The sequence below is a fragment of the Pezoporus wallicus genome, unplaced genomic scaffold (assembly GCF_028554395.1).
Source record: "Pezoporus wallicus isolate ANWC-B61680 ecotype Strahan unplaced genomic scaffold, APGP_CSIRO_Pwel_v1 scaffold_6362, whole genome shotgun sequence".
Taxonomy (NCBI): domain Eukaryota; kingdom Metazoa; phylum Chordata; class Aves; order Psittaciformes; family Psittacidae; genus Pezoporus; species Pezoporus wallicus.
Genome location: NW_026637663.1, coordinates 7952733 through 7965063, shown reverse-complemented (window position 1 = coordinate 7965063; position 12331 = coordinate 7952733). Strand labels below are relative to the sequence as shown.

General features: G+C 34.9%; 1 protein-coding gene across 8 annotated transcripts in view; it reads right to left on the bottom strand.

Moving 5' to 3' along the window:
- The window catches only part of TTC13 (tetratricopeptide repeat domain 13), a 40670-nt gene that overhangs the window by 23134 nt on the left and 5205 nt on the right, over positions 1-12331 (bottom strand). For 7 of the 8 annotated variants that reach the window (XM_057406994.1, XM_057407000.1, XM_057406997.1 and 4 more), the window contains exons 3-9: positions 10948-11023; positions 8522-8592; positions 6224-6289; positions 5249-5341; positions 3995-4111; positions 3076-3186; positions 481-563 (exon numbers count right to left, since the gene is read on the bottom strand). In XM_057406994.1, the coding sequence (XP_057262977.1) occupies positions 481-563; positions 3076-3186; positions 3995-4111; positions 5249-5341; positions 6224-6289; positions 8522-8592; positions 10948-11023 (617 nt within the window). The remainder of the gene's footprint in view (positions 1-480; positions 564-3075; positions 3187-3994; positions 4112-5248; positions 5342-6223; positions 6290-8521; positions 8593-10947; positions 11024-12331) is intronic. The other variant, XM_057407001.1, reaches the window with a different exon arrangement.

Here is a 12331-nt window from a genome sequence, read left to right as displayed (position 1 = left end):
AACCTACATGTCCATATAAAGAATAACCCATAGAGGAAAGTAGCTAAATTCTCAGAAGTGTAAATGTCTTTGGTGAGAAACTAATTGATACAGGATCTGGCAGTTTACAAACGATATGCACTATGCAATGAGTTTTTCATAAATTTAAGCAGCACAATCTCAGATGGGAACTAACACTTTGTATTAAACATTCTCATAATTTAAAAATAATTTAGCATACCTAAAACACACCTTAAAACTGCTACTTACCTAATGTTTGAGTCTGGAAGACTACTGGAGACTGAATTAAAAATACAAAGCAAACCTAGAAATTATTTATATTGAGCACATCCTTACATAGCCATATTGGCTTTAGGAACTATCAAATACACATATGATTCTGTACAGTTTTGTAATAAACATGTAAAATTTAAAGAGTGTATTTTAAAAAACACAATCAGATTGAAAACTGACTTTAAAGCTATTTCTGAATGCAATTACCTATAGGCTTGTCCCAGACTTTTATATGCATCTATGAAGTCTGCTTTCTGCTTCAGAGCTTCTTTGAATGATTCAATGGCTTCCTACAGAAAGATACCAACAAAACATTTGTCATTTACTGCATTCATTTAGTTTTAGCATCCTCAGTAGTTACTAGCCATGGATTTAAAGTTATTCATCAAAATCTTTGGAAAGAACAAACAAAGCATGAATTTGTTACAAAAGCTATAGGGTAGTAATCATCATATAACAAATGAAATATTGCAACATTCTTTACAGTAATGACAGGCTTAGCCATAACTCCTTTGTTTAATATGCTATAGGAATAAGATATTCTTTTTGCATTTTAATAGAATACAGAGATTAAACCCCTCCAGGGTTTGTTTTCAAAGCTCAGTCTGTTCCCTAAGGCAAAGCAGTCTCTCCTTATAGTCTTCCTTCTTCATTCACAATACACTTCTTAGTTTTTTCAGCCCAAAAGACTCCTTTCAAATCTGTACTCTGCCTTTCACTGCATTTATTGCATTCTGAGTTAATTGCACAGTTCGCAACCACTCTCTTAAAGAATTAGAGATTATCAGTAAGTTATCATCTCCACACAATAGTATGTACTGCTGCTGTGCATAAAATATAATAAAAATAAAATAGCTAAAAAGAATTATATGCATACGTTCAAACAAATCTTCCTCTTCAAAGGATGCGATTAAGAACTCAGGTTTTTAAACTGGACTGGCTGTATAAATCAGCAAATGCAATATAAAGACTTAGAATTAAGGATGTAATAATCAACTGCTTTGTATTATGACAGAATGACTGAAAAGTATCTGAAGAGTATAGCACAAGAAATTAACTGCTGCAAGGAAAATAACAAGTGCACCTTCAACCAATTTAGAGATTCTTATTCAGAAAAACTATTATTCTGAGCACTATGATATGCACAAAAATGATCTACTGAACAAAATGTAACAAATATAATTTAATTAGCTACCATTACTGATAGGCTCATGTCCTCTAGATAAGTTTTAAAACCAAGATTATTCCCAAAAGCAATGACCCAAAAGCAATGATCTCTTTTCACTCAAAATGAAGACTCTGCCACCTAACCCTAAATCTTGGTTTTGAGCAAGCCTAGTAAAACCTAGCAGATGACACGTATAGCCTCCCTTTAAGAGGCAGTCTGAACCTGACTGGAAGCTAAGGTGTACCTGGGAATGAAAACCCACTAGGTCACAGTCTCAGAACTTGAACACTAAAGAGGGAAGACACTTCCTTTGAGAAAAGAAATTGGAGGAAAGGATGTGGTAGCACAGAACTGTGTTTATCTCCATATCAGAAAGAAAAAAATAGTACTTTTAATTTGCAAATTGAGACATTATTTATTCTTTTCAGTTGTATTTCTACCATCGCTTTCTGGGCTCTCTGCTGTCTACACCAAATATCAAAAATGCGATCAGACTATCATTTGCAAGTATTTCATTTGGCTGCAATCAGATACAAACAGCAAATTCAATGACAGCCTGAAGTTCTCACAGCATACACTGACAATATGAGAAAAAATACCAGCCTGGGTACTAAGAAAGTAGAAAAGTAGCCTATTTGCTTTAAAAGAAAAAAACAAAACAAAACACACACACCAAAAAAAAAAACAAAAAACAAAAAACAAAAAACCCACAAAACAAAAAAACAAAACCAAGAAAAACAAAATACCTACCCAAACAAACAAACAAAAAAATCCACCACCACAAAAAAACCAAAACAAAACAAAAATCACACAACTCCAAAACGTGCAGTGATTGCCCATGAAAGACACTGGGCTGAAATTCAGGAGTCCTGGATTGTCTCCAGGTTCTTTCAGAATTTCTTCATACAACTCTTAATGAATCCCAAACTGTAGCAGAGATTAAACAACAAAACAACCCCAAAACTGAACCAAAACAAAAAAGCTTCCACTACAGAAACATATCTAATTACCCTCCACTTGGGAAAAGTGCAGCAGTATCTCTAAGCAAGAGACAGGTGCAGTATTACTACACCTAAAACACAGAAGTTTTGAGTCAGGAAAGGGTGAAACATTAAAAAAAGCATGGGAAGAACTTCCCTGCTGATTTTAAAATCTGAGGGAGCAACTATGCTCAATTTAGATATGAGCATTTCAGAATCTACATATAACTGAAATACACATGCTCTCTATCAGCAGTTTCCTTGATTACTTTTTAGCTCATCTGAAGAATTCAAAATTACTTTGCCCTTCATCCCTTTCCCCTCCACAAAACTAAGGGAGCCTATTTCATGGAAAGAAATTTTGAATATAACCATACAGGTATCAGCAGAGGTGCCAAATACAAACACTTGCCAAATCACTTCATAAATACGTCGGTTACCACTGATTTACCAGGGTCCAGCAAGACCAGAAGTATTTACATGTCATGCCATGAAGTATTACATATTTGCATTTTGCTTGAACTCTTTTACCTTAAAAGGTCTTCCTTATGTAATAAAATATGTATATCAACACCTATGATGTTTCTACTGTTTTACAGAAGTAATTTCAAATAGATGGTATTGTTCTACAAAGATTATTTAACATAGCTTTACCTTCAAAAGTCCTCTGTGAAAAAAGGTTAAGCCTTTATAAAGCATAGCTATAGGCTGATGCCTGTTCAGTTCCAGTGAGTGCTGAAAGTCTTCATGGGCTGTTGCATAATCCTGTGGTAAAACAGATTTTAGATGACAGACGAAACTCCATACCAATAAAGAGAAATAAACACTTTCATTTTCGTAAAAGTAAACTACACAATTTTGTTTAACATATGAAGTTAGTCTCAGAGCTAAGCAGCAACGATTATCAACTGCCAGTCAGAACATCAAAGAATAAAGAACGTGTGATACACTTTCAGCTTTTACAGCAAATGCTATATAAAAAGTAATAAAATAAGTGGAAGAATAGCTGGAAGTATAGTGAAATCAGAAGAATGAAGTGGGAAATCTAGTATATAGTACTCACACAATCTTTGAAAATAAAGTTACTTGTTTTAGATTCAAGTGTAAGAAAGCCACACACAGATTACATAGCAAAATGGAACGTTAGCATTCTTGTAGGTTTGGTTTGTTTGTTGTGTGGTGTGGGTTTGGTGTTTTTTAAGTGTATAGAGCAGTCATTGCCTTGGCCATAACTGCTTTCCTTTTAGGCTGTATACGCCTTAAATACAGCTGTAGGTTATAAATCAAATAAAATCCTTTATCCTACTCCTCAAACACACAAAACAATCTGAGATATGCATACAAGGTACTTGTCCTCTGATTCCCTGTATTAAATAGATATGCAGATTAAATACTTGAAGAATACCTCTGAATTGTCAAAGTCAACAGGGAAATCAGGGGTTTTGGTTTTATTTTGTTTAAAATAGGAAAGAAGCTCTTGAACAAAAGTGACAACTAGGATAAAAAACAACAACAAAATACTCATCAACATCCATAAAAGTAAAACCAAACAGAACACTCCAAACCTACTAACCTCAGATATGAAGTAAAGGGTACCTCTGTGTCTGTAAAGCCGTGCTGATGGTTGCAGCTGAATAGCTTTGGTGAGATCAGACAATGCTTCACTGATTCGTCCTAGCGGGGACAATATCTAAGTGCATAAAACAAAAACAGTTTACAGCAAACAGGCTGAATAGATTTGGTTTAGAAATATGAAGATTATTCTTTTCCAGATTCAGCTGAAACAGAGTAAGCATATTTGCTGAGAAGTTCTGCTATAAATTTCAGTACTTACTGCTTTTAAATCAAACAGAAAAATCTGATTTTTTTTTTGAGAAAATTGCATTCAGTGTACCTAAACATCACCAACAACATCTACAGGAACCTAGTATTCCAAATAAAAACAAATCAGCCAAAGCAAAACACTATTTCAAGTTATTTCAACACATTCAACTGAAAATGGAATTAAAGTACTCACAAACCTTTGTATTTTTTAAAAATCCTTCCCCCAAAGGAAAATGTTCTATTTTCCAATTATTTGAATGTTTTTTGCATTTTTCGATCAAGGTTATCAACAAATGTACTATCAAATCATTAAACCCATGAAACTTGTGAATTGCAATTTCATATTATGGCAATTAACATTGCACAGTATGCCACGTCACATAATAATATTTAATATCATTAATAATAATTATGATAATTATAAGCATATAATAATATTTAATAAATGTTTAGGCTTTTGATTTGTCTACAAAGCTGCTTCTTGAAATTTACAGTCTGTAACTGACAAAACTGGATTTTCAAAATTAAAAGTATCTGTGTATCTGAATTATATTTAACTTTTATGCACAAATATGAACACAAACTATTTCATTAAAAACTCATTCTTTACAAGTTTGGCACTTTATCAGTTCATCCTAACAATAAATTTAATATGGAGATACTAAGTGCAAACACGTAAGGTTCAAGTGATATTTTGATTCATAATATTAAAAACACCCCAAACAACCAAACACCAAAACCCACATGATCTTGCTGTATTGTATGTCAAAAACTAAACACTACATACAGTATATGCTATTCTACTGGTTATAGTAACTCCATATGGTATATGTTTCATTTTGAAAACAAACATTCCACAAATTACATTGTGTGAGAGCAAATATGCACATTTTTAAAGGAGGAATGGTCACAAAAAAACACAGATAAGAGCTTTAGTCATTAAATCAGTGAAGAAATAATTGAAAACAATCTCAAAAAACCTGAAGACACAAAAAATACTCACTTCTGCTCGCTGTTCATATACTTCAGGATGATCTGGTTCTAAACTAATCACCCTACTGAGCTCAAACAGAGCAAGTTCAGCATTTTTCATATCCTGAAATGAAGAAAAATAAACAAGGTAAACAACTGTGCATATTTAAAGTAATATACTCCTGAGGACTGAAGGACAATAACAAACAGATTGCTCAAGTTTCTGAAAATTATCAGTTTACCTTAAAAACGCTTCACACCTTTGCTAATCACATTAAGATGTGGTATTCTACAAATAGCTGGAAAAAAACCCACCTATCTGCTATAAACATGAAAAATAAACTTTGCTTGTACGCATCATCTTTGTGCTGTACCTCTAAATTTATTCATAAAACTCTGTAAATAAACATTAGGTTTACAGCTCCATAGGTACCATTCCTGGCAGCAAAGCTGGCTGAAGTTTACACGTGAACTCCAACACACACTCTCACACCCACTAGTGAGTGCCTAATGAGAACTCATCAGTGCTGTCTGTAACTTACATCAAGTACTACTGGCAAACAGGTTGATGCCACCAGCATTTTGTCTATCTAAATTTTTATACTGTCCTCAGTAGATGGTAGGCTGGAAGTAGTTACTTAATTGGAAAAAAAACCAAACAAAACAACAAACTAATTCCAAACTGGTGATATAACAGTCTCATTAGAAAACTCTCTCAGGTGGCTGTGACTCCTAGTTTTACTATCCACCACTCACAATTGTGAGTATGTTCTCCTTTGGCACCCCTGCTTCACTTCCATAGTCAAGCAAAGCAAACGTGCCCACGGCTTGAGGCGTATGATCCACTGTGGAGCACCTACCAAGGGATGGACACATCATTATAGTAGGGACAGCACAAAGACTTTGGGATGTACCTACCAAGACTGCCTCCTCCTGTTACAGGCCTTCTTACAGTTTGGATTCAAATAATTCAGTAAGATATTAATTTAAATAACTATCTACTCACATGTAGTCCTTTTTTTCCATACGCTATCCCTCGTCCATAAATTGCACTAACCAGCTCTGGTTCTTCCTGTTAAGATTAAACATGAGCACAGTAATCACTTGAGTACAATAATCAGTTGAAGTTTGTGCTTATTTGGGGTTTGGGTTGGCTCTTTGTTTTTTTTTTTAACGGTATCTTTCTTCAATATGTATTTATTTTCTGCTGATCTTCAGTAGTAAGCAATGAACAATCACAGCTGTCAGGCAAAGAAATTGACTATATCATGGTGCATACTTTTATATGCTTGCAACTTCCAATTCAATTTACTGGAATTCTTCTGGAGTATTTGTCTCGAAAACAAGCTAAACAGAATGCAGTTATAGTGCCAGTGACCACCTATCAGAAGCTATGTGCACATTAGTCTAGTCTGCTATCCAACCTTCATTATCTGAAACCTTATTGATAATTATCTGACTTCTAACATCACTGAAGTGATAATAAACATGCAATTCAGAAATTCAAAACTTGTTTTATTTGTAATTTAAATTAGAGATTCAAAATTGGGAAGCAGGAAATTGTGACATCCTGATGAAATTTGTATTCGGGCAGGTATCCTGCCAAAATGGTTTTGCAAAATTTAAACAAACCTTCCTTGGGTTAGATTTAAGTCTGTGACTTTCCAACTGGGACGCTTAGGGGGATGTATCTTACATAGTGAAACTACTTCTTGTGCAATGTTCTTTACTCCAAATGTAGTTTTCCATTCAAATTTGAAGAACTACAACAGCAAAACTGCTTTTCTTGGCACAACTATGCCAATGCAGCCAGTTTCCCTGAAAAACAGTCAGGAATCACACCATCTTCACACTGGCAACCAACACAGCTGTGCTACAACTGTTTGTAGTATAGGCCTGGTCTCATTTAACTGGGACAACTGCCAAGAAGCAAACTGTTTCATTGACAGAACAACATATACGTGGCACACCAATGCCAGCACCTTGCCAGACTTGAGCTGACTTTGAGTGTACACTTGCCAATGTCAGCTTCAGGTAACTTTCTTACTTTTAACACAGTGGCTAAGTAAGGCTGTTTTGTTCTGTTAAATGTTTAAATATTCACTTCATATGGCTTACAGCAGACAGAGTGAACAATTATAATCACTTTACACCCTTTCAGGTACAGAAAAAGCATTTTATTAATTTCAAATGAGATGTGTGCATTGCAGAGGTATTCTATTATATACACATTTCTCACATCTTTCTAATCACTGTATCTTGCTTATCTTCACTTATACTGCATTTCCTTCTTAATATGTTTCCTTCCTTCTTAATATAATGCCTCCTCTTTGTAAGTCCAGTACTTTTTGAACCAGGGGTTCTCATTAGGGTAAAAAGAAAAAAAAAAGTAAAAAATCCCTCACATTAAAACAAACAAAAAAAAAAAATCAGAGATGGCTAAACACCAAATCAAACAAAACAAGAAAAACATTCTGCTCCTCTGATAAATTCTTTGGAATAATTCCATTAAATTACCATACTTTAACTCAACTGAAGTACAAGCCATATCACATTTGAGTTAAAAACAAACAAATCCCCCAAACATGCTAGTATTTGAAGTTACTACTTTCAGCTTGTATTTGTGTGTTACAAGCAGTTTAGATCAAAAAGCAGGTCCATGCTCCTGATAGTCCCAGCTTCTTAGCTATAAAAATATAGTATTTTGAAAACAGCTTTAGTTGAAGCTTTTAAACTGTTTGGGTTGGTTTTAAGAGTTGTCACCTGCTTCTCAGAAGAGATTGTTTACTTTGGTCAGACTGTGCATGTTTAAGTATTTGTTACATTTTACTTATATATTAAACTCATCAAATACTTACCACTGAAGAAGGATAAACCCAGCATACAAAATCATTTATCATCATGAATGCAATGTGCCACTTGCCACTATCCTAAGTGATCCGTCACGTTTTTTTCAAATGTTACTGGCAACATGCTGTCACCCAAAAAGTCCACATTAAAATATCTCAGCCTACACATTAAGAGGCTAATTAAATACACTTCAGTTTTGCCCAAGTGAGGTTTTTGAAGATGCTTTTTCTTTTTGTCAGTGCTACAGATAAGAAAAATACTCGGCAAATAACCAAGACACTGAATCACCTGATTTTAAGGAGTATTCTTATTGCATAGGGGAAAAAAAAAGAAGAAAAATTTTAGAATAATTACTCTCATTTTAAAATCCATAACTGAATTATTCAGTAAAGCCATATGTTGTAATGGATAACTTCATAAAGTGATTTTTTAGGGGTCCAAACAGAAAACTTACCTGCAGCATTGTTGAAAACTGTCGTACGGCTTCATCATACAAGCCGTTGCCAATCAACACGTAAGCAATTGCTAGCAAAACATCATAAATGTCAATAAAACAGCAAAAAACATTTCATTATACTTTTTGAAATACATTTTAATACATAAACCACAGAATCTTTACCCATATTAAAATTCTGAAAAGCTTTAACGTTTATGCATATCCCCCTGCTTTGGAACAGATGCCAAGTGTTTGAAAAAGAAACAGACCATTGTTTGAGACACATATTCTCCAGAAGATATAAAAACCACAGTCAAGTCACAAGACTGGAAAGCTCTGGTTATGCTTTCATGACTGAAGTTTAGTTCTGACAGCTGAATATCTCAAGATTGTTTCATGTTGCATGTTTTAATCTCTCAGTTCTTAACTCTGGACTAAGATCTGTCTATACTGCCCACAAAAAAACAAGTATCTTGAGGACTAGAGCTGTTACAGTACAACGTTTCCCCAGGCAGTTCACATGAGCAGCTGATGGTGGAACTAAGAGCTGGAATTCACCTTTCCCATACTCCTAATGGGTTTTAGCAGTCACACAGACAGGGCAGAAGAGGCACCTATTGGCTTAATTACTTACTCAAACATGAGAAGCAATAAATAAGCCAGTGGGAACACAGGTATTTTTAATAGGACAGACACTTCTCTTTCATGCAGGCAGAGCCACATTGTTTTGGCAGTGTCACTAAGCACTGTTCATTACAAAAGGAACAAAGTTAAATGAAAGACAGGTAAGAAATTCATTTAATCTAGAGTTTGACTTATTCTTGGAGCATTTCTATTATGCAGAAGGAGGTAACTGTGTGCAATATAAGCTTTTTCCTCAACACAGAAAAAGCTTCACTTGGTACAGAGACACAGCATTGTCAAAAAAAGGGAAGAAAACTCACAGAGCAAGACAGGTTGAAGAGCTCTTGAATTTTCCTCATTTCATTCTTCTCCAAGACTACGCAGTTCTTAGTATCATCTTTACAGTTTCAATCCCAGCACACAGAACAGTTGGCATGTAAAATAAAATTAACTCAACTATGCCAGTATTAAGGAAAAAAGTGGAGGAAGCAACATAATGAAGACCCATTGCCTTGCTGATAATGCGTTTATTTTGTTTATCCAAGACTCTTGGTTAAACAGAGGAGGTCATACATTATGTCTGTAGAACTATGGCAAGTGATTGGTAGCTAGTAGCTGATGCAGTATCAGCTTCTTAATTTTTAATTCTTTGATTAATCTTTCATCTTTAATTATATACTACAAAAATACAAGTACCCTACTATGAAAAAATCTAGGGCTAACAGTGGTCCATTAGCCCTAGTACTTAGGTGCCAACTTTGCTTCAGGATGCCCCATACATTTCACACTACTTTCTCTCAGAATAGTTATAAGTATCATGCACAAACAAGAAAGATCCAGGCTCCTTACGTTATGACATACTTGAAATCAAGTGGGTAGGTAGGTGTCAGCCTACATGCCAAACATGAAGATAGGGATCTTCTGGTATAATCTTCCAAGTCTACAGAGCACATACTAAAAGTATAAAATACTTCCTGCTGGACTTAAGTTTAGTATTCCCTGCAGGATTCTATGAATATAGATACGCTAGGAATATCAAAAAAGATTAAGCCCCAAATTTTCCTGTGAAGGCAGGAATTATGTCAACAAAATACTACAAAAGTGCTTTAATTTCATTAGACAACTTATGAGTAAAGTCTCCCTTTGCTCTTATATATAAGACAGTCTGCTGCTTTCCTTGGCATACACTCTCAACAATCTCTTTGCTGCCTCATAATACCTTTGCTTCTTATAGAGGACATCAGTTAGGAGAAGCAGTGCAAGCAAGTCCTTCCTCACGTCCTTTGAGAAAAGTATTTCTTGCTGTTCTATTTGAAATGCCTTCATTTACTGTGCTGAATATGCTTTGAAAAAACATCAGCCAGCAGCTTGCATAAGGACATAATTCAGAAAGCCTATAAGCATTGACAGGAAGAGTGTGCGGAAAGGAAAAGACAAATATTAGATCTATGCTTGATAGAAAGCATATTCCATTGGTAAAAATTTCTGGATGTTTGAATAGTTTTAATCATCAATAATTATAGAGAAAAGGAAGCAGGAAACAGCTGAGACTGTTTAAGAGGACTAAATCAAAAGCTTTTTGAACACTTGCTTAAGCAGAGATAGTGAAGAATTCTAAAGAACAAAGCAGAAAAGATTTTTAGGAAGAGATACACGTATTTGCTTTATATAACCAGAGAAAACTCACTGTATTTTCAGGCTTATTAAGATCACTTCAAAATTAATGCATCACTAAAGAATCATCAGTTTAGTTTGAAAACATTCAGTGCTAATAATTAGTACATAATTCACCTGCATAAACCTTATGTAAGGCATCTTACCCAATTCTTCATTTGTGTTGTCATTATCAGTAGCAAATGGAAATCGTTTCTGCTCTGCAAGCAACTTCGCTTGACTCTGTAAAACATCATGGTTTTTAAGTGTTTAGCAGACAACAGTACAGAATTTAATAGGAAACCTGTGTCCTAAATCCTTCAGAGAATAACTTATATCAAAAAGTTAAGACTAATGTGATTGCTCAAAGTAACTGAAAACAAATTCATCCCCAGCCTTACATGGGGAGAAAAACTGCTCTTCACTCAGGTGCTGCTGTTTTCCTCTCTAATGCAAGACTAACCAAACCTGTCCAATGAAAGGCCATTGTCAGCGTTTTACCATTGGCCCATGTTTTTTCACTGCATCCTCTTAACATGAAGTTTTGGAAGTCTAAGACACATACTGTTACAGATGAATGTTTATACTCTTTACCCCATTAATTATTCCTTTATCACCTCATAGGGAAGGATACTACAGAGGAATAAAATACTGAAATGAAACACTGGGAAGAATATCGCTCCAGTAATAAAGACAAATTTAACTTAATTGTGCCATACTAGAGTAAAAAAGGCTGCCCTTTCAATAATGACCTTCTATCAATCCTAGACTTTGTTCAGTCAATTGTAGTCTCATCCAAGAGGGCTGTTCCCCAAATAACGCTCCTGCAGAAACTAATACTGCCAAAGACAACCCCTCAGAAATTCAGAAATGCTCCATTCATTTTCACAAGTATTTTCCATGGACAGCTGCAAGCCTACAAGAGCAATTTATGTTAGAAGAGAACAAAATGCTCATTTAATTGATAGGCATTCCAAACTGGTTTAGTAAGCAAGAAAGGAAGAAAAAAAAACTTCTCTCACTGCTCAGTTCTCTTCTCTTGCTTCCACTATGCAACACTTTAACTTCATCTTTAACTTCAGAGAAGACAGTTAAACACCTTAAACTACAGAGAACATATTCAACTCATTTCCTCTACCCAAAAGACTGCACTTAGTCATTCTCTCATCCACTCCTTTTTGCTTGTTCAAAAGTAGCCTCACTACTTGCGTCTATGACACAGACATTCAAATGATCTACAAAACACAAAAGTAACTAGCAAATCCCTTTGCACAGTTTCTGCCCTGTTCATCTAATAACTTCAGGAATGAGAAGAAAGTTTGGCCTGATCTAAAAGTTTGAGTATTTTGGAGGGTACGTATGATTAGCAAATTGGATTTTATGAACTTTGTTTTTACTGCAATTGGAGATCATGTATGATTACACTGTAACATTCTGAGAATTGCTACTCCACCTGCTGCTGTACCTATAGTATCATAATGGAAAAGTTCTTTTTTTCTCATAGGAAAAAAAGTCACTAAAACCATCACAAAAATGACCAGGGTTCATCAG